This window comes from Lactuca serriola, chromosome 6 (assembly GCF_051521515.1).
Source record: "Lactuca serriola cultivar US96UC23 chromosome 6, Lser_US96UC23_V15, whole genome shotgun sequence".
Classification (NCBI taxonomy): domain Eukaryota; kingdom Viridiplantae; phylum Streptophyta; class Magnoliopsida; order Asterales; family Asteraceae; genus Lactuca; species Lactuca serriola.
Window position 1 is genome coordinate 157,713,516 of NC_136413.1, and position 21,450 is coordinate 157,734,965.

A 21,450-nucleotide genomic window follows, 5' to 3' on the forward strand; every position below is an offset into this window, starting at 1 on the left:
GCGATGGCTTCGTTTGGTCTATTCATTTGGAAAAAATCCATGCTTGTAACTTATAGAGACCTTAAGGGAGTCGTGTGTCCTAAGGCAAGTCAATATATTTTTAAAAATACAAACCTATTTCTTTTGGTGGACCAAACCTCTCCCGTCCGAAAGAAAATAACTGTTCGTTTTTTAATATATACAGACTGTTAAAATAAATTAAATCTAATTAAGCTTATTTAAGAAAAAATTAAAAGAGTTTTTCAATAATTTTATGACTTTATGATAGATGATTAACAAATGTAGATCAACTTTTATGTATTATTATATAAAAATGAAAATAAAACGGTATGAATTAACGTATATATTTAATAAAAACCAACAAATTTTCCTTTCAAAATTACACCTAAACATTGTAATTGATGATAAAATATTTAACATATAAATTGGATGGAAATAAACTTTGATATTAAATAAAAAATTTCAAAATTTTCGTTTTACTTTTTCAATTAAATCAATTAAAAGAATGAGTATAAATATTTTCCCAAGAAATGAATGATACAACATTAAATACTGTTTTATAAAGTTTGACACAAAAATATAAAACAATATTAAGATTTCTTTTTCATGCCTATATTATATATACTGCTTCAATGACCTTATTGTAATTATATCTTTATTAATAAATTTGTCAAAAATGTCATTATTGTGTCACCGAACCTTTTTACTTTTAGTATTGTAATTTCTTTTATTAAAATTTGCTTTTAATAGATAAAGTTTTAATAAATCCGAGTTAAAAAAAACAAAGATATATGTTTTTTTTTTTAAAACTAGAAGATGTTTGAAGATGTTTGAAGATTATGGTCCCCATTTATAATTCATGTTTTACAATCTACCTAATCTTTCGATTTCTTTTACTAAATCAATTTTTTAGAATTATATTTTTAGCCCCTTTTAAAAATTTACATCATAATTAATACTTAAGGAGTATACTCCAAGCTATACTTTTACCCCTTCATTTATACACCATTCCTTGTATTCATATAGAATTATACTCCAAGTTACATTTTTCTCCCCTCATTTATAATTTATGTTTTAGTCTTTCAATTTCTTTTACTAAATCAATTTTTTAGAATTATATTTTTAGCCCCTCGACTTATATAAATTGCATCATAATTAATGCTTAATTAAATGGATTATACTTTTACCTCATAAATATGGTTAATGCTTTACAATCTATCATCTCTTACAATTTAGTTTATTAAACGAGTTGAACTTATATATTTAACATCAACTTTTATAAATTTGTATTTATTTGATTAAATTACTTTTTAGTTTTTTATCGTAATAATTCACCCTTTAAACTTATTATTATTATTATTATTATTATTATTTTATATATATATATATATATATATATATATATATATATACACACACACACACACCATTTTACTTGTCGTACAGGACCTTTAAAATCAACGGGCCGACCCTGAACTTATGTAACAAAGGAAATTATGAATACAAACGATAGTGATAAGGAGGATGTCAAGATCGCAACTGTTAAAAAAAAGATGCCAAGATGTTATGGAAGACAGTGGTTATGATGACATGTATGAACTGGTCAAGACATGTATATGGTGGTGGTAGTGGTTGCATGATAACCCAACTAAAAAAGTTACCTTTACAACGACAAATAACGTCGTAATTGATGCCTCAAATCGTCGCTAATACCTTTAGCGACGACAAGTCGTCGCAAAAGGATCGTTGCTATTAACTTGTAGCATATACTCAAATTGTCGCAATTAGTGTCATCTTTAATAGCTGGCATCGCTAAAAGCCATTGTCGTCGCTATTAGTGTCGTCTCTACTTTCCGATCATCAGTCAGAGTTCTTTCTGGCCAAGCTTCTTGGAGGTGAGCATTGTCGCAATTGGTGGAGGTTGTCGCAAAAGATGTCTCTGCTAATTATTTTTTTTAATACAATTTATAAATGAACCATCAAATAACATTAAACAATATATATCACATTACTTAAAATATCAAATGTGCCACATTATATAAACGATCTAATAAACTAGAAATATCATTCGATCACATCCATAAATTATCTAATAAATCCATAATAACTGTTAGCCTAATATGATTTTGGGCTTTATTTTGTATTGAGTCTTATATTGGCCCATTATCTATAAAACACTAATTAGCTAGTCTATATATATTCTATTTTTTCCTTTCATTGTATCGTGTACTTCTCATTTGATAACATTATAAAACTCTAACCGTTTTATGTTTTGATAGTTTACAATAACATCATCAATAACATAAAATAAGAAATACTAGGTGTCTTCGTCTTCCCTATCGATGTTTTCCACGTCGTTGTTGCTGACAGTGTTGACTTGGTTCTTAAAAGCGGATAATATCTCTTGTTGTCATCACAAACACCAAGTTTTCGAGAAAAGCGTTAACATCCACATCCTAAAAAGTAAAGTATATAAGTTAAAATATCAAACTAAAAAAACGAAGTATTATTACTTAACAATTAAGTTACAAGAAGATTAAGTCATTAACGGTTTAATAAACTATCAAACCAACCAAATGAATTAAGTCCTTAACAATTTAACAAACTATTAAACTACCAAATCAATTAAGTATTTAACAATTTAACAAACTTCCAAACTACCAAATTCATAACAAATGAATTAAGCACATAACAAATAAACAAAGTATCAAACTACCAAAAAAAATACAATAAATGCATCAAGTTCTTAACGATATAACAAAGTACCAAGCTACCAATATCTTTAAGAGTTTAATAAGTACTTGTGTTGGTTGCAGTGCTTGTGACTGTGATTGTGACTACCACTAGGAGGGAGCACTTGTACTTGCTGCAGAAAGAGGTATAGGCCTGATGCCTTTCATATGTCCTCTTCGAGCACCTAACACTTTCTCAAATATGGCTATCCAATCAATGGAGTTCGGATCACCACCTGAGTCGGTTTTGCTGAGTTTGTAAAGCACTCTTACCATCTAAAGCATTATGTATTTCACGAAGATTGTCAATATACTTCAAAAATAATGAAAAAAAACAACAATCTGCTTCATTTTTTAGTAATAAAAGCTTACATATTGGTCTTTGAATATTGGGTCAACAAATTCCTCTTGTTTATTGACATGCCCACGGTGAAATGCTTCAAGTTTATTGAAATACTGTTTAACATTATAAAATATGTTATAACTAAATAAACATTACCATAACGTACATTCTTAAAACAAGCACTACTGTAACGACACGTCCCTCCATGATTCGTAACTACTTGCTTCTTCCAACATTTTGTGCTTTCACTTGATCGTTTTTATGCTTATCTCTTAGAAGTGGTCAATAGTAGTACTCCAATGTTGTGGATCCATAACTGTGGGGAACGAGCCCTTGTTGCCTCCATATCCCCTTACAAACCAATAAAACGAGTTTTTACAATATGTTTGTGGCCTCTATACCATGCACATATCTGATTGTTTAGTGACACTCAATAAATTAAATCCATGTGTAACGTCCCGATTTTCAAAGGCAACTTTTACATTTTATTTAATAAGTTATATCATAGTATATTTACATTTGAGAAAACATAATTGTGAATACGTGTGTATAGTCGAACCTTGCCCTTCTCACGAACCAATGGAGCGCCTAAAAAACATTTGTAACAACTGGGTAAGCGCTAGGCTTAAGGGATTCCCCCAATATATCATGGTTTTGTTCAAAAATTACACAAGTATAAATCAACCAAATTGAATGAGAGGTTGTGATGTTTGAATTGTGAAATAGAGAAAGAGAGAGAATGACACGATTGTCTACAATGAAAGCCCTTGATCCTTGCTAGGATCTCTGACACAAAACCTTGGGAGGTGATAATCATCACTTGCCTTGATGATTCTATTAATATAAAATGATTATTACAGAGAATATTTCAATAAGAACAAGTGAAAAAGTTCGTAGAGTAAGCTAAGAGTAATTAGAGTGTGTCGTGTGTGAGATACATGTGTTAATTTATAGTCTAAACTAGCTAACAAGATGTCCGATATTCCTGGGATCCTCTATGTCCAGCTTTGTGAACGTTCATTGACTTGGTATTCCGAGTATTTAGCATAGGTGAGAGGACTCTCTTTTGAGAATAAGTCTTGTTTTGACTATTTCTCCACATTTGTTAATTAAGAACGAAATATAACCGTTATAAATGTTAGTAAATAACAATAACGGTAAAGTCGGGATCCTGAGATAGTTGAGGATCCTGAATATCTGATGAGGTTTGAGGATCCTAAATGTTTTGAGGATCCTGGCGCTAACAATTTCCCCCAAGTTATTCTTGAAAATATAGCAGTTAATTTCGATAATATTAAAGGGATTACTTAAATTAAAAAGGTAAAGGGAGAAAGAGAAAAGTACTTTTCAAAATTAAACCTTAACGGCTAGGTATTTTGAAATCCAATGAGTGGATAACTAGTCGTATATGCTCAAATCAACCTCAAATCTTCAGTTTAAATAGAGGTGATTAGTTCCACAATTATCTTTACCCGTCTCGATTTTCTTTGCTGTCATCGTGCTACCGGTGATTTCGATAAAGGTAACATCCTCTCTGCCTCATCTCCTTTGTACCAAATTTTCGATCATGGGTAAAAAGATGACATTTTCTTGTAAGAAGATCCTAGGTCTTCCTGAGGACGATTTCATCGATCAAGGAGTCTTGCCTTATGACGAGACGTGATCCTTCGACGATGGTGATATCGAAGCATTGAAGGCTAGTGGTGCCTTCCCTCCTGAAGCAGTCTTCAGGCCTTATGACCCTTTGATCCAACCAGACTTCATCTCCTCTTCTTGGGTATGCTTTCCGGAGTATCCCTTATCTGTTTTAGGCCTTAAATTCCTTTTTTCCGAAGTGGTCTCAGAGTTTTTTGAGATCACGCAACTTTCTTTCGTCCAAGTGATACCTATCATTTGGAGGATCTTGTACTGAGCTGAGTGTCTGAATCAGACATATGATCTTGGCATGGGTCTGGCTGAATTGGCCCTTGTCTATGATCTCTCAACATTTGGAAATTCTCGCTTCATGTTCAAGGTCAAGAGTGGCAAGTCTCCTCTTGTGTTAAAAATAAAACACAACGATGGGGCTTGGAAGGGGAGATACTTTTTGTCAGGAATGACTATATTCTTGGCGGAGATCCCTTACACAAAGATTGGGTTAAGAAGGGGTAGGATTTCAATACTTTTCCTTGTGATCTTGAAAAATCTTATTCTTATTTTGTTTTTTCTGTTACGGAGCTCGTTGCTACTGTTGAGGACACAGAGGATAAGATTGCTAATTTTCTTTCTCTCCCGGAGGCAGATAGATCTCTCAAACTTGATCAATCTAGTCTCCAAGAAGGATCTTCCAGCACAACTTCTATGGATACATGTATATCTTTCTTTCTTTATTATTTGAATTGTTGTCTTACGATCTTGGATCTCACCAGGACCCTTGTTTCTTGTGCAGGTTCCAGGACTGTCCGCTCCAGTGCTCGCTTTGCTTTGGTCGACCCTGAGGATGACATTACTAGTGGCTTGGTCAGGATCAAGCAGGAGAAGCCCTTTGATCTGCCTCCTTCAAAGAAAGCCCAACTTGACCTAGTTGTGAAGACTCCAGGATCCCGAAAGAGGAAGACTTTTGAGGCTACAGATTCCATCCTAGAGAACCTCCATCGAGGATGCTCTTGGGAAGTTGACCTCATTTTCCCAGGCTGTAAGTTTCCTATGTATAAGAATTATTTATGTTAGTTTATCATACCTGTTTCTACTTTTGCTGATGTTTTCGTTTCTTTCAGGTCTCCACTCATATTTCTCAGTTCACCAATGATCTCAGTATCCGTGCTGAGAAAGTTAAGTCTGCCCTAAAAGAGAAGGAGAAAATCTCGAGGACCACCAATGAGGATCTTCACCAGGGGTAGAGTTGCTGAGTAAACAGAAGGCTGAGAAAGAGGAGGAGCATTATGCGGAGCTTGAGGAGGTGATTTCCAATGCGAAGGCAAGTGTTGCGGTGACTATCCTGGAGGCTAAGATCAAGTTGGTGGAGGATCTTGAGCATTCAGGACTTTGGAATGTAGTAGGATGACGCAAGGCACTAGCCAAACTAACTAGCAATCCGGTAACCACTGTCGAGGATCCTTCACTGTAGCTAGAAGTGGAGAAGGATGAGAAGAAGGCCAATGATGAACAGACTAAGGTCTAGGCCTTTTAGGTGGTTAGGGTAGTGTATTTTTTTGATGTAACCATTTGACTCTTCTAGGGTTGTTAGCCTTTTATTTTGAATACAATGGTTGATCTTTCCTTTATTTTTCTATGTTTCCTTTACCTGCATAATATGATACTAAGACATTTGCGTAGTTAGGATCCTAAAAATAGTGAATAATTTTCAGGATAAAGTTCTTTTGGCAAATAATAGAACAAATGATTTTATAAGGATTCAATTAATTAAAAAACTAAAAGTAACAACTTAAAATAATAAGAACTGACTTTGTTAAACAATTTAAAATGTTAAAAGTTTCTTAAAAAGTCTGATGACTGACTTGTAATCCTTAAGAGTTTCAAATAATTTTTATAATAAAACAATTAGAAAAGAATTTGTTAAGAACAAATTTTGGTAAATCTAAGTGCTTTAATACTTCTTTAAAGATATCAATTTAAAATAGTAAATGACTCTGAAGTGATGAAAGTTTATAAATCAACAATTGGTTTAGGATCCTGATTAATTTTACTTAAAAAATTTCGAAGTTAAGAACAAGGAAAGATGGAGCCTGATTGTCTTCGAGTTTTTCCTTAAGCTTCATACGTCTTCTAATCTTACAATTTACGATGAGGATCTTTAATGATAAGGATCCTTAAGGACGAGGATCCTTAAACATAAGATCATACAGGGGAATTCCCTTCTTAGGATAACCTATTTAGGTTATAGAATTTGACAAATTTTTTGGGTAACACCATAAGTTCAATTGATAACATGTTAATGTCATATACTAGGGAGGATCCCAACTTGTGACATATTTCATGGGAAAGATCCCTACTTATGATAACATGAAAATGTTGTAATTCGTGTGTATTTTTTGCTATAACAATGATCCCCCCCCCCCCCCCCGTGCCTCTTCTCATTACGTAAACATATATACTCAATATAGAAGATGGGCTACACATAAAATAAAGGGCAGAACAATACAGAGGGCCCAGAAGACAAATACAAACACTAATAATAATAATATTGCTAACATCCCCCGACAGTTTGAACTGATGTATTTGACTGAACGTTCAAACTGGACCGAAAGTCCAGAAATATAGGTCTAGGAAGACCTTTGGTGAAAATATTTGCATATTGAGACGATGATGGGACATGCAAAACACGAATTTGGCCGGTGGCGACACGGTCACGAACAAAGTGAATGTCAATCTCGATATGCTTGGTACGTTGGCGTTGAACATGATTACTGGTCATGTAAACCGCACTGACATTATCACAATAGACAATAGTGGCTTTTTCTGGCGGTTTATGTAGCTCACGAAGTAGATTTTGATTCCAGGATGTCTTAGCAACAACATTTGCAATGCCTCGATATTCGGCCTCAGCACTGGAGCAAGAAACAGTAGTCTTTCGTTTTGTGGACCAAGAAAGAAGATTAGGGCCCAAAAATACAAAGAACCCAAATGTAGAGTGACGAGAAGTAGGACAACCAGCCTAGTTAGCGTCAGAACATGCGATCAACCCCTGAGATGGGGAAGCATAAAGTTGGAGGCCAAAAGTGTCTGTTCCTCGGAGGTATCTAAGAATACACTTAAGAGCAAAGAAGTGTGGCTCTCTAGGGTCATGCATGTGAAGACATATATGTTGAACAACATAAGTAATGTCAGCTCAAATGAAAGTAACGTACTGGAGAGCTCCCGCAATGTTGCGATATAATGTGGGATCACAAATTGGGGGGCCAGAAACCCTAAGCTTCGGAGAAGTGTCAACAGGTGTATGAGCTGGTTTGCAGTGACCATATGATCCCTCTCTAGAATCTCATGAACATACTTCTGCTGAGAGAGGAACATGGCATGTTTATCCCTAGACACAGCGATGCCAAGAAAATAATTAATGTCTCCAAGATCAGTCATGGAAAATTCGCAAGATAACATGTTGTTTGGCTGTCAAACCAACAAATAATGGGATAAAATAATATTAATAAAGCTCAAGTCACTGCTATTTCTTATACTAAAGATAGTATACAGTAAGCAGGGTCGGTCCACAGGAATACATGACTTCTTATCTTGCCATATTTTCACACATAATACAAATAATATTAAATTGGGGGATTGTGTTTGAACTAGATTTAAACAGCATAAATAAACAAGATTGTTAACAGAATTTAGTAAAAGAAATACATTTCCGATTCTGATTCTTATACATGTATTATGTTGAAAGATGCAAAATGAATATGATTATGTTCTATCTAGGTTGGTAATTTAGATACTAATAAACTCTAATATCCAAGTTTATAAAAAATGTTTTATTCAAAACATGTTCTTCAAATAAAACTTCATTTAATTGATTTAACTCAAATAAGCTCTTTTATCAAATCATTAAATGACTTTAAGTTCTTGCAACAATTACCAACAATATTCAATATTCTTCATAAGCTTGGGATTATGAACATTTAATCTTTGATTACACTCATTTTGATTTAATTACAATCAATTAAGTGCATGTTACTAACATCAAATCATAAAACATATACGAATTTTACAATTTGATTAACTAGATTGATAAAAACCCTAATTCATTGATCAAGTGAAAAAGAGAATAAACCAAACACATGATTAAGATCAAATCAATGATTACTAGATGTTAAATACAAATCAAGTTCAAGTTACAACCTAACAACACATACTTAAGAACTCAAATTCGGAAATGATAATGAAATCAACCACACATGTCTAGGTTAAACTACAAATCAAACAAGTTTAAACTTCAAATTGACTTACAAAAAGGAAATTAAAGTGTTTCCAAGTGTTAATCTACTTCCAAAAAGCTCTGAAAATCGCCTTCTCTCTGCCCAAAATCCGACTTAACTTCCAAAAAAACTGATTGTCTGAATAATATGAGAGTAAAACTACTTTAAAAACTGTCGAGACGTTTACACGGCCCGTGTAAATTAAAGGGTGCCATTTACACGACCGTGTAAACAAGAAAAGTAGAATGCTCAATCCTTCCAGGCCTTCGAAGTAGAATTCTCTTGTATATGCGTTAACATGGCCCGTGTAAACTATAAGCTATCATTTACACGGCCGTGTAAATTCCTGTGAAGCCAAATTCTTTATTTCTTCATTCTATCTCTTCAATGCTCCAAAACTTCTGAAACTTTGTCTCTAACTCTTTTTAACTTCCTCCATCAAGATCCAACCTTCAAAAGTCCCTGAAATATCATAAAAGTGTGTGAATGGAATTGCATCATGAAAAATCCCAAAAAGTATGCAAAATGCATGAGTTTAAACCTAAATGCAATGCAGTTTCATGAACTAAAACTAAAAAATGAATGCATGAAATGCACCAAACAAATCTCCCCAAGCTTGAACCTTTCTTGTCCTCAAGAAAGAATAAGAATATTTAAACTGGAGAAAATAAAATAGAAGAAAAGAAAAGAAAATTAAAGTTAAAACTATTTGAAACTTAATGCATGAAATCAAAACAAACATGAAAAGCTCCAACCCAATTACCCTGTTTTGTACCATAGTTGAGAATGTACCTGTCATGCCTTGAGTCAACTTGGCTTTAGTCTCAAAATATTATATCATAATAGCAATAATACTTTGGCCACACCCTAATACAGCTCAACAAAATCAAAGATCACAACACTTATTCCTTTTCAATATCATCAAGTCAATTCTTGGAACAAATTATGGTCTTACACGTGACAAAACATGCTCAACCATCTTTGTTTCATAAAATATAACAATGCCCGATTCCAGCTATTTGTTGGTCAACAACAATCTTTTTCTGAAAAATCTTTTCTAAAAATTCCCTAATATTTATCCAGATTGGTTATAAACTTCAAACCACTTACACTAGTCAAAGTAATTAACATTCAGTCCAATGTCATAAGTTCAAATCCAAGTCCACGGGAATCTTTTGACAGCCAAGTATTTTTCCTAAACACAATATTCAATTAAACTATAAACAAAATTATATACAAACTTCTTAATTATATTTTTTACGAATAAAGCTCATGGATTTCTTTGAAATCCGTGTAACAGGCTTCCAACCAACACATCCAAATCAAATGACCTTAGTGTGCTAGATTTAAAGAGATCCCTCGGGTTTACTTGCTCGAACCTTAAAGGCCACATATTAGCTTTATTTGCTATTATTAAGTTCATGACTTTCTATGGAACCCATGTAACGGATTTTCAACTCAATCAGTCCCAAACAATTTAGCTTTAGGCGATTAGGTGTAAAACACCCCTCAGAGTTTACTTGTTTGAATCCCAAAGGTCACAGATTAACTTAATAATAGTTTGTTTTTTCTTTTTTTTTTAAGTAACACATATTCAACTAACTAAGCTAACACATAACACTCTTATTAATTAATTTATTTATTTGGCCAATTTCTTTATATTTTCGTCCTTGACTTTTCTATTGTGGGACATCTCACGGTCTATTACTGTGAGGACTTCTAAGACATTTTTCAGGGGACTAAAGGTTAACATGCAAAGACCCATAAGTATAGTTGAAAGCTATGTCACTAAGCAGGGTATATAAAAGGGAATGAGTAGAAAGGACTTTTAAGAGCGCTGGAAGGCTCAGGACATTGAGATTTTGCATTCTTTTTATGAACTTTTGAATTTGGAATTTTTAGTTCAATTGAGCACTTACTACTCATAAGACCAGTCATATGTCCCAAAGAATCGACTCATACCTGTTGTTATGCTCCAATGTTGACAATCTTCTGACTTTCTGTTTTGCACAAGTAGCTTCGGGAGATGTGCTCGTGTGTGATTAACTTGCTTTCAAATTTTCAATAAAAAGAGCAGGTTAAATCTCAAGGCACACAACTCACTTACCATCTCAACTGTTTTGAGAAGATTTGGTTGCTTGGGATTGGATCAATTTTTTTTAATGTAATGCAAAAATTTAGATGCAAAATGCAAAAGTATAATAAAAATAGAGTAGAAAGAATTTTTTTTTTTTTTTGGATTTTGAAATTTTTTCTAAAAATTACAAAGAAAAATAAAAATGAAAAGAAAAATAATGCAATGCAATGCAATATGTACACAATTACATGCAACCTACATGCAACGGGATAATGCATGGATGGATGCCCCTCCCCAAGCTTAAAATAAGCATCGTCCTCGATGCTTGGAGAGAGGCATAGCCGGCCTATTGAGGACCGGGCGGTGGATATGGAGGGAACTGTGAAGGATAATCTACAGGATAATATGAAGGTCATTGGGGTTGGGATGATGGTGGTTGCTGCTGCGTGGGAAGGATAAGAACTCGGTGAAGGTCACTTATCAAATAATCGATATTGCAGTTGTGTTGCTCTTGAGCGACCCATCTCTGATCCTGCTCAGCCCACCGCAGCTCTTGTTGGGCCCAACGCTCTTCTTGCAAGTTATGATAGTCCTGAAATTCAGAAATGATTTCAGCGACACCCGTGTAAATTTCTCCGACTTCCTACTGTATGTTAGTGTAACGGTGGTTCAAGCGTGCAAACTTGCCCATGTAAAAATTGTGTTCAGGAAAAGGAATGGGGCGAGATGAGCTAGAGGCACCTGCAGTAGGAGCAGGAGGAGGAGAGGGTGGAGGAATATGGTCTACTGCAACACCTAAGTTGGATTGGAGTTTCCAAGTGGTTGATGGAATGTCATTGGCTAAATTGAGTATCTTTTTGTTTCTGCTGTCAATGCATAGATACTCTTTTCCATCTACTGTCCAATGAACATCCCCAGTGGGAAGGCGGTGGAAAAGATGCATTGTTTCCATAACATCAATTTATAGACGAGTATGGCCCGTAACTATATTTGTTGTGTTATTGGGTAGATGGAGGCCAAGATGCTCAACAATAATAGAAACCATGCCTCCACAATGTAGCTGCCCACCATTGTTCATAGAACTTCTGAGCATTTTCTGAATTACCCAACACCCAAAATGAGGGACTTCTGCAAGCTTGTTAATCATACACAACAAAACTTCTAACTCCTTCTTATTAGCCTTGCTAATCTCTTCTTGAGGAAATAAGAGATAAGCAATGATCTGGTGGGTGACTTTCAAGACCGAATGAATAATGCTAGAAGCTTTGGCTGTGCCTGACTGATACTCATACTCACAAGAGATGCTTCTCCAAAAACTTGCACAATTTTGCTCAAAAATTACATTTTTTCTGCCCTTTGTTGTGTATACATCCCTTCTTGCTTAAAGAGCACCAATGATATCACAAAGGATGTCAGCATGAAATTGATGGGTTTGATTGAGCAAACGGAAAGTAAGGATATGGGTTTGATAGTCAAAGGTGATTGAGGACAAAAGTTCCAACATTGGTGTTTGATAACTAACTGCATGTATATTCAAAAGACCTTCCCATCCTATGTTTTTGAAGAGCTTGTGGACACCTTTATAGATATGTAAATCCTTGAGGGCTTGGATGTCCACAAACTTTTGAGCTCCCATTATTCATCTAACAAGATTTGCATACAAAATCTCTTGTTGATTGGTCTAAAAAATAAGACCAAATTCATAAGGGTTTTCATGGGATATGGGTCTTGTTCATTATGTGAAGTTCCAATTCTAGGTCTTTTACCCCGGGAAGCCATTACCCAAATGAATCAAGAAAGTATTGCACATAATTTAGGACAACTGAAGCACAAGAACTAGCAAGTTTCACCGAAAATCACCCAAAAAGGAATATAGTTCTATCTAAATGCACAAAGTACGAGTTTGGAACAATTATACCAATTTGTGCTTGAAAATGGTGGTAGGGTGATATCCAATGCTTCCCCAAGCTTATCCTACAAGAAATTATAAACATTAGGTCGAGATTTTGAAGTTCAAAAATTCTAGGATTTGCTCAAAAACCCCAAAATCGACCATGAAAAGGGTGGAATAGAGGTGGAAGATAAAGAAGATGAAGAAAAGAGAAGAATTTCATACATTGGAGCTTGATTTTTGATGAAAATTTGAGGAGGATTGAGTATTTTGAAGGTTTTTTTCGAAGGGGGCAGAAGGGAGGAGAAAAAACGCAGGTATTGTGAAAAGAATGAACAAAAGAAATCGATTTTAGCCTTAAAAACGTCCAGCTCTGTTTTTACGTTTACACGGCCCGTGTAAACAGAAGGGCAAAATTTACATGGCCGTGTAAATGCTGAATTTTGACTGCGGTGGCTGGTCGTTTACACGGCCCATGTAAACCATAAGTGTAAGTTTACACGGTCGTGTAAATGTCTGTAAAGGCCAATTTTTTTTTGATTTTTTCACTTTTTGAATTTGCTACCCGCTAAACCTCTACTTCCCGGAAAATGGTTTTTAACCCTCTTTTAGCATGAAAAACAACTTGGAAGTTTGAAAACAAATAAAATACAATGAAAATATAAAAAATGACAAAAATACCCCCGGGTTGCCTCCCGGTTAGCCGCCCCTTTTTAATGTCGTTGGCTCGACTTGGACCCCAACTATTTGTCAATCTTGATACTTTGGATCCATTACTTCCTCCACCTCTTCATTCTTGACTTGAAATCCTTCACAATAAGGCTTCAAACGGTGACCATTTACCTTAAAAATCTTCCCGGTTTTCTCACTTGTGATTTCTATTGCACCATGCTCAAAAACATTAGTGACAACAAATGGTCCCACCCAATGGGACCTTAATTTACCAGGAATCAATTTAAAACGTGAATGGTAAAGTAGTACCTTTTGACCTTTGTGAAATACCTTGCGTGTAATCATCTTTTCATGGAATGCTTTGGTCTTTTCCTTATAAAGAACCTCATTCTCATATGCTTCATTGCGGATTTCCTCAAGTTCTTGTATGTCCAGCTTCCTCTTCTTTCCTAATTCACTTAAATCCATGTTGAACTGCTTGCTCGCCTAATAGGCCCTATGTTCCAACTCAACGGGTAATCGACACGGCTGTCCAAAAACAATACGGTATGGATACATTCAAATTGGAGTTTTGTATGCAGTGCGGTATGCCCACAAAGCATCATCAAGGCGTGTACTCCAATCTTTCCTTGTTGTATTCACAGTTTTCTCTAAAATGCCCTTGATTTGTCGATTGCTCACTTCGGCTTGTCCATTTGTTTGTGGGTGGTATGTTGTAGAACCTTTATGAGTAACACCATATTTCTTCAAAACACTCCCGAGCATACGATTGCAAAAATGTGTACCACGATCACTGATCAAGGCCTTTAGTTGTAATGCCCGTAGATCAGGGCTAGTCAATTTAGAGACAATAAGCGTCAAAAATGACTTTTTTATGGAAGATTATTTTAAAGGAATAATCTTAAATAAGTTGTAGTATATGTCACAAGGATTCCGTACATATAAAGAACACCAAAATCCGAGTTATAACGAAGAAGTTATGCCTTGTCGAAGTTTCGCGACAGAACCGGCACGACACAGCGCGACGTAAATAGTGAATTTACGTTAGAGCGATATTTAGCCTTAGCGATCTAAACGAAAGTCGTAGAGTTCATTAAATCGTAAGCGTACATAAAAAGAACGTCCAAATCTAACTTCGTATGAGGAAGTTATGATTTTTCTAAGTTTCAGCTTAGCAGTATGCAACCCGAATACTCGATTTGAGATCGAGCGGTTTTTAGCCAAAACAATCTAAACGAGAATCGAAGATCTCGTCAATTGTAGTGAAACGATAAAAAGATAGGCGAAAACGGACGTCGGATGAAGAAGTTATGAATTTATAACGGAGTTTTTCTATCCCGGCCTACTAAAATAATATAATAAAAAATAAAGTCAAAATTAGCCGATGGAGTCTAAACGAAAGTTGTAGAGCGTAGTCTCACCTACGCGGGTATATAAGGAACGTCGAAAACGAAGTTCGTATGAGGAAGATATGAATTTTTGAAGTTTATTAAATATTTTCGGTATTTAATTTAAATATAAATTCGTCATTATCCGAAGGGGGGGGGGGGGAAGTCAGCGATCCTATCCTCATTACGCCCAGCGTAAATCGAAGTTCTAGCCCCCTATAAAAGGATGTCGAAGGCAGCCGAATTCTTTGCTCATTTCTTCCCTTTCTCTCGCGTTTTTGCATCGTTTTTCGTGCAAGAATTATCCCGAAGCCCCGGTATCATTCCCGAGACCCAAAGCAAGTCCCGAGGCCCCGAAGATCCCGAGAAGTGCTATTCCAGAGCCGAAGCTCTGCCCGCGAGGAGTCCGGTTTTTGTAAAGATCTTCCAGATCTACCGAAGAATACTACTTCTACAAGCCGTAATGCTGTCCGATCATCTTCTGATCAAATAAGTGTGTAGTTACTTTCTTCTAACGCATAAATATTAAGTATTTGTTATGAAATATGAGCTATGTGTATAATATAAAGTTGTTTATATGTGTGGGTGTATAGTCCCTTTCATAAACACGGGTATAATACAAGTATTGTTTGAATGTATTAAGTATATGTTTGGGTGAGTGTGTAGTTACTTTCTTCTAACACATAAATATGAAGTATTTGTTATAAAATACGTGCTATGTGTTTAAATATTGTTGTTTATTTGAGATGAGTGTGGAATGGATGTTTTATATAGTTTTTAAATGAGTTAAATTGTATATGTATTTTATATCTACAAATATGTTGGGTAGAACATGGGTAGATGAGATAGTTGGTATGTGATAAAATGATGAGGTATGAAAGATGATTAAGAATGATATTGGCAGATGCAACAATTAGAGAATGTCATAATACTAGCATATGCGCTTAAGAATAACATCGGTAGATGCAACAAGTAGTGAATGTCGTAATCCTGGCAGATGCACTTATAGGATAATCCTGGCAGATGCGCTTATAGGATAATGTCGGCAGATGCGCCTAAAAGAGAATGTCATAAACCTAACAGTCGCGCCTCATTGTGTATGACGTAATCCTGGCAGAGGCGCTTAAAGGATGATGTTGGTAGATGCGCCTTATGTAGCAATAGATTTTGTGCTAATTCCTTAGGTCAATCCTTAGGAATGAATGAATGACAGATAGTTGAATTCTTAGGGTAAAATTCTAAGAAATAAAGAAGATAATAGGGATGGGTAATTGGGTTGATTGTTTGATGGTTGAATATAATAATTATATTATTGTGGGTTGAAAACCCTATATGCTCACCAGGCTCCCAAGCCTGACCCACTCAGTTTTCTTTGTATCATAGGTATCGATACGAAGATATATTTCACGGAGAGATTAAAGGAGATGTAAAATCTTTAGTGTAAATAATGTAAGTTCTTTTTATGATTATGTGTCTGTATCGGAACATGACAACCCGAGATTTTGTTATATAATGAAAATACATTTCTTAAAAGAAATGCTTTGATAAATCTTTATCATATTTTGGGAACAAATTCCATAACTATTTTCTTTAAAAGATTACTCTGATTTTAAAAACAAAGCATAAATAAATCGGTCTTTTCTGGCCGTGAAATTAGGGATGTCACATTTGAACACCAAATCTGGAAAAGATGTGAGCCTTCAAGAAATCTATCACAACTTTTGAATCGTTAGTACGGGTGGCCTTTGCTTCCACCCACTTGGAAACATAAGCTATAGCCAAAATAATATAAATAAAACCCGAAGATAATGGAAAAGGTCCCATAAAATCAATGCCCCAAACATCGAAAATTTCACAAACTAAAATGGGATTTAGGGGCATTTGATTCTTTAAGCTTAAAGAGCCCATCCGTTGACATTTATCATTGCTTGAAAAGACATAAGAGTCATGGAAAATACTTGGCCAGTAAAATCCACTCTCTAAAACTTTTCTTGCATTTCTTTGAGGAGAAAAATGCCCTCCACAAGCATAAGAGTGACAAAATGTTAAGATAGAAGGTACCTCATGTTGATCCACACATCGTCTAATCATTTGGTCAGCACAATATTTCCACAAATATGGCTCATCCCAAACATACCTCTTGGCTTCTTTCTTGATCTTGTATTTTTGCCATCGAGTCAAATCTGGTGGAAATTGATTTGTGACGATGTAGTTCACAATATCAGCATACCATGGGCCGACTTTTGCTGAAAATAAGTTCTCATCGGGAAATGCATCATTAATGGGAGTCGAGTCATCAGGAGAAATAATCTGGCTAAGATGATCAGCTACAAGGTTTGACTTTCTGCTCTTGTCTTTGATTTCAATGTCAAACTCTTGCAAGAGTAATACCCATCGAATGACTCTAGGATTCGAATCCTTCTTTGCAAGTAGATACCTAATAGCCGCATGATCAGAATAAACAATGACTTTAGAACCTAGCAGGTATTGACGAAATTTGTCTAAGGCAAAGACAATAGATAGCAATTCTTTTTCAGTTGTTGAGTAGTTGGCTTGTGCACTATCAAGTGTTTTTGAGGCATAGTAAATGACATTAGGAACACGATCTTTTCTATTCCCTAACACTGCACCAACTGCATGATTGCTGGCATCACACATGATTTCAAAAGGCAAACTCCAATCCGGTGATTGAAGTATTGGTGTTGTTATCAACAACTCTTTCAACTGATCAAAAGCTTGCTTGCACTCTTTGGAAAATTCGAATTCTGCATCTTTTTGTAGGAGCTCACACATGGGACGAGATATCTTGGAAAAATATTTTATAAACCTTCTATAAAATCCTGCATGACCAAGAAATGAGCGTACCTCACGAACACAAGTGGGATAAGGTAAAGATTTTATGACATCTATTTTTTCTTTGTGCACTTCTAGACCCTTAGAAGACACAAATGACCTAGTATGAGACCTTTGTCAACCATAAAGTGACACTTTTCGTAATTCAAAACAAGATTGGTCTCATTACATCTTTGCAAAATCTTTTTCAAATTACCTAAACACTCATGAAAAGAATTACCATAAACTGTGAAGTCGTCCATAAAAACTTCAATGATTTCCTCAACATATTCCAAAAAAATACTTACCATGCACCTTTGAAAAGTGGCTGGAGCATTACAAAGTCCAAAAGGCATTTGCCTATATGCAAATGTTCCGAAGGGACATGTGAAAGTAGTTTTTTCTTGGTCCTCAGGTGCAACGGGTATTTGATGGAAACCGGAATACCCATCCACGCAACAATAATGTATTTTTCCCGCTAACCTTTCCAACATTTGATCAATGAAGGGAAGTGGGCAATGGTCTTTCCAGGTTGAGGAATTGAGTCTTCTATAATCAATGCAAACTCTCCACCCATTTTGCACACGGGTGGGGACTAACTCGCCTTGGTTATTCTTTGTAACGGTAATACATGTCTTCTTGGGCACAACTTGGACCGGGCTTACCCACTTGCTATCTGATATAGGGTAGATCATTCCCGCATTCAACAACTTCAGAATTTCTTTCTTCACTACCTCCATCATTGGAGGATTCAAACGCCTTTGAGCTTCTCGGGAAGGCTTGTAGTCTTCTTCCATAAGGATTTTGTGCATGCAAAGTGAAGAACTTAGCCCTTTGATGTCGGCTATAGTCCACCCAATAGCTTCCTTATACTCTTTCAAAGTGGTGACAAGCTCTTCCTCTTCTTTTGTTGACAACTTGGTGGAGATGATCACTGGCAAAGTTTCTTTGTCTCCAAGATATGCGTACTTAAGATGCTCGGGTAAAGTTTTGAGCTCCAATTCCGGTGCCTACACAATAGAAGGAACAAGTTTCTCATTAGACATTGGTATTTTTAGCTTTGGAACATTAAACCTCATTTTCTTCTTCTCATCCATGCAAGACACAACCTCCATAATCTCTTTATCAATTGTAAATTGATTGACAAGTTTTTTCACTCTTTCCTTTTGAAGATTCCTGTCTAAAATGAGAGCCAACACATCAAGATTAGACAAATCAAAACACTCCTCTGTCAATGGTTCAATGACATCCACAAAATTCAAAGATGAAATATCACTTGGATATCTCATAGCATCATAGATATTGAAATTTATCACCTCCCCATCAAATTCCAAGGACAATGTACCATCATAAACATCAATTTTTGTCCTGGCTATTTTCAAAAAGGGTGTTCCTAGAAGAATTGAACTCAAATTTGGTGAGTCATCATCATCCATGTCAAGGACATAAAAATCTGCTGGAAACACTAACACATTCACTTGGACTAACACATCTTCTAGCACACCTTTGGGATGTACTAAAGATCTATCAGCCAATTGAATAATTACCCCGGTCTTCTTCAATGTGCCAATATTTAAAGTTTTAAAAATGGAATATGGCAAAACATTCATAGAAGCTCCAAGGTCAAGCATAGCCCGTGGGACATGAAGATTACCTAATTTGCAAGGAACCGTGAAAACACCCGGATCCTTACGTTTTTGAGGTGGTCTTTTCTGTAACACTGCCGACACATTTTCACCCACTTTGACAGTTTCATTCCCTTTCAATCTTTTCTTAGATGTGCATAATTCCTTAGGGAATTTAGCATACCTAGGGACTTGTTTGATGGCATCAATAAGAGGAATATTTACCTCAACTTTTCTGAACATCTCCATGATTTCATTGTCTTCCCTTTCACGCTTTGACTTGCTTAACCTTGAAGGAAATAGGGGAGGGGTGAATTTTGCTTTAATAGGAACTTGCTTTGAAGGTGTTTTCGACTTGTCTTCTTTTTTCTCAAGCTCCATCTCTTCTTCTTCTTCAATCATTTTAGGACCTTCATATTCTTTGCCATTCCTCAAACTGATGGCACATGCACTATGTTTTGGATTCTTCTCTGTTTGCGCGGGTAGTTTGACTTGTGACTCCAATTTAATCACAGAAGTGGTGAGTTGAGTCATTTGTTGCTCTAAAGTCTTGATGCTCGCCTTAGTCTCATTTTGAAAGGTTTGAGTACTTGTGGCTAAACTCTTAACAATGTCTTCCAAAGACATTCCCGATCCGCTTGAACTACTTCCTTGATGCAATTTTTGAGATTGGAATTGAGATTGATGAGGAGGTTGAGTTGGCTGGAAATGTGGTTGATAACTTTGTTGGTGATGCATTTGATTTTGAAATGGGGGTCTTGGTTGATAAGGTGGTGGTCTTGGCTGAAAATTGGCATTAGGTTGATGCCAATTTGGATTGCTTCTTGGCTGGAAGTTTCCTTGTTGTTGAATTAAAAATCCCATAACTTGAATTGGCTCTACATCTTCTTGTAACATTGGGCACATATCAGTGGGATGTCCAACTTGTGCACAAATACCACAAGGTCTAACTATTGGTGGTTGCATGCCCTTGTCCTTTGCAAGCATCATCACTATTTAGTCAACTCAGAAAGTTGAATTTCAATTTTTAGGGTAAAAATTTCTTTCACTCCTCTTGGTGCATCACTGTACCATTCTTCTTCTTGGACTGTATGCTTGGACTCTTCTGCTATGTTCTTGATAAGAACTCTGATTTCTGTTGGAGTCTTATTAGCTATAGATCCACCACTTGATGCATTGAGTAATCTCATATCCCAAGATGACATTCCTTCACAAAAATACTGCAACAACTGATATTCTGTAATCCCATGTTTTGGACATCTTGAATACAATTTCTGGAAAATATTTATCCAGAAACATCCTTGCAACTTCATTCCTTGTTGTGACTGACTCTGGTGGTAAGTCATATAACAACTCCTTGGCTGAATCTTGTAAAGCAAAGGGGAATGCCCTTAACTTGATTTGATCTTCTGTAACTTCATGTGGCTTCATACCCACACAGACAACATGAAATTCCTTAAGGAATTTATGTGCGTCTTCATTCTCAAGACCACGGAATGAGGGTAACAAATGGATGAGTACATACTTGAGTTCAAAGTTGATTGCTGCAGGGTAATTTATGCACAAAGGTTGTTGGGTGACATCTTGACTGGCCCATTGTCTAAAGGTTTGTTCAGGTGGTGGGTTTGGAGGATTTTGGTTTCCTCCATGGTTGTCTGCCATGGTAGGAGTAGGTGAAGATGGTGGGGTGATACTTTTGGATGTTGGAGAAGATGTGGTCGATGGATTAGATAAAGAAGCTCCGGATTATTGTTGTTTCTTTAAAAGTCTGGCTTGCTTCCTTCCTTGTCTACCAGATTTCTCTATCTCCAAATCAACTCGTAAAGGTGTACCTGTGCGAAAAGATCTTGGCATAAGCAATTAGTACCACCGTATCCCCGGCAACGGCGCAAATTTGTTTGGCTGTCAAACCAACAAATAGTGGGATAAAATAATATTAATAAAGTTCAAGTCACTGCTATTTCTTATACTAAAGATAGTA

The 21,450-nt window shown here is 35.8% G+C and overlaps 1 protein-coding gene across 1 annotated transcript; it reads right to left on the bottom strand.

Moving 5' to 3' along the window:
• Nucleotides 1–13,702: 13,702 nt before the first annotated feature.
• Nucleotides 13,703–14,092, bottom strand: LOC145060307 (uncharacterized). The gene has a single exon (XM_079007999.1). The coding sequence runs from the start codon at nucleotides 14,090–14,092 to the stop codon at nucleotides 13,703–13,705; it is 390 nt and encodes a 129-aa protein (XP_078864125.1).
• Nucleotides 14,093–21,450: the final 7,358 nt, after the last annotated feature.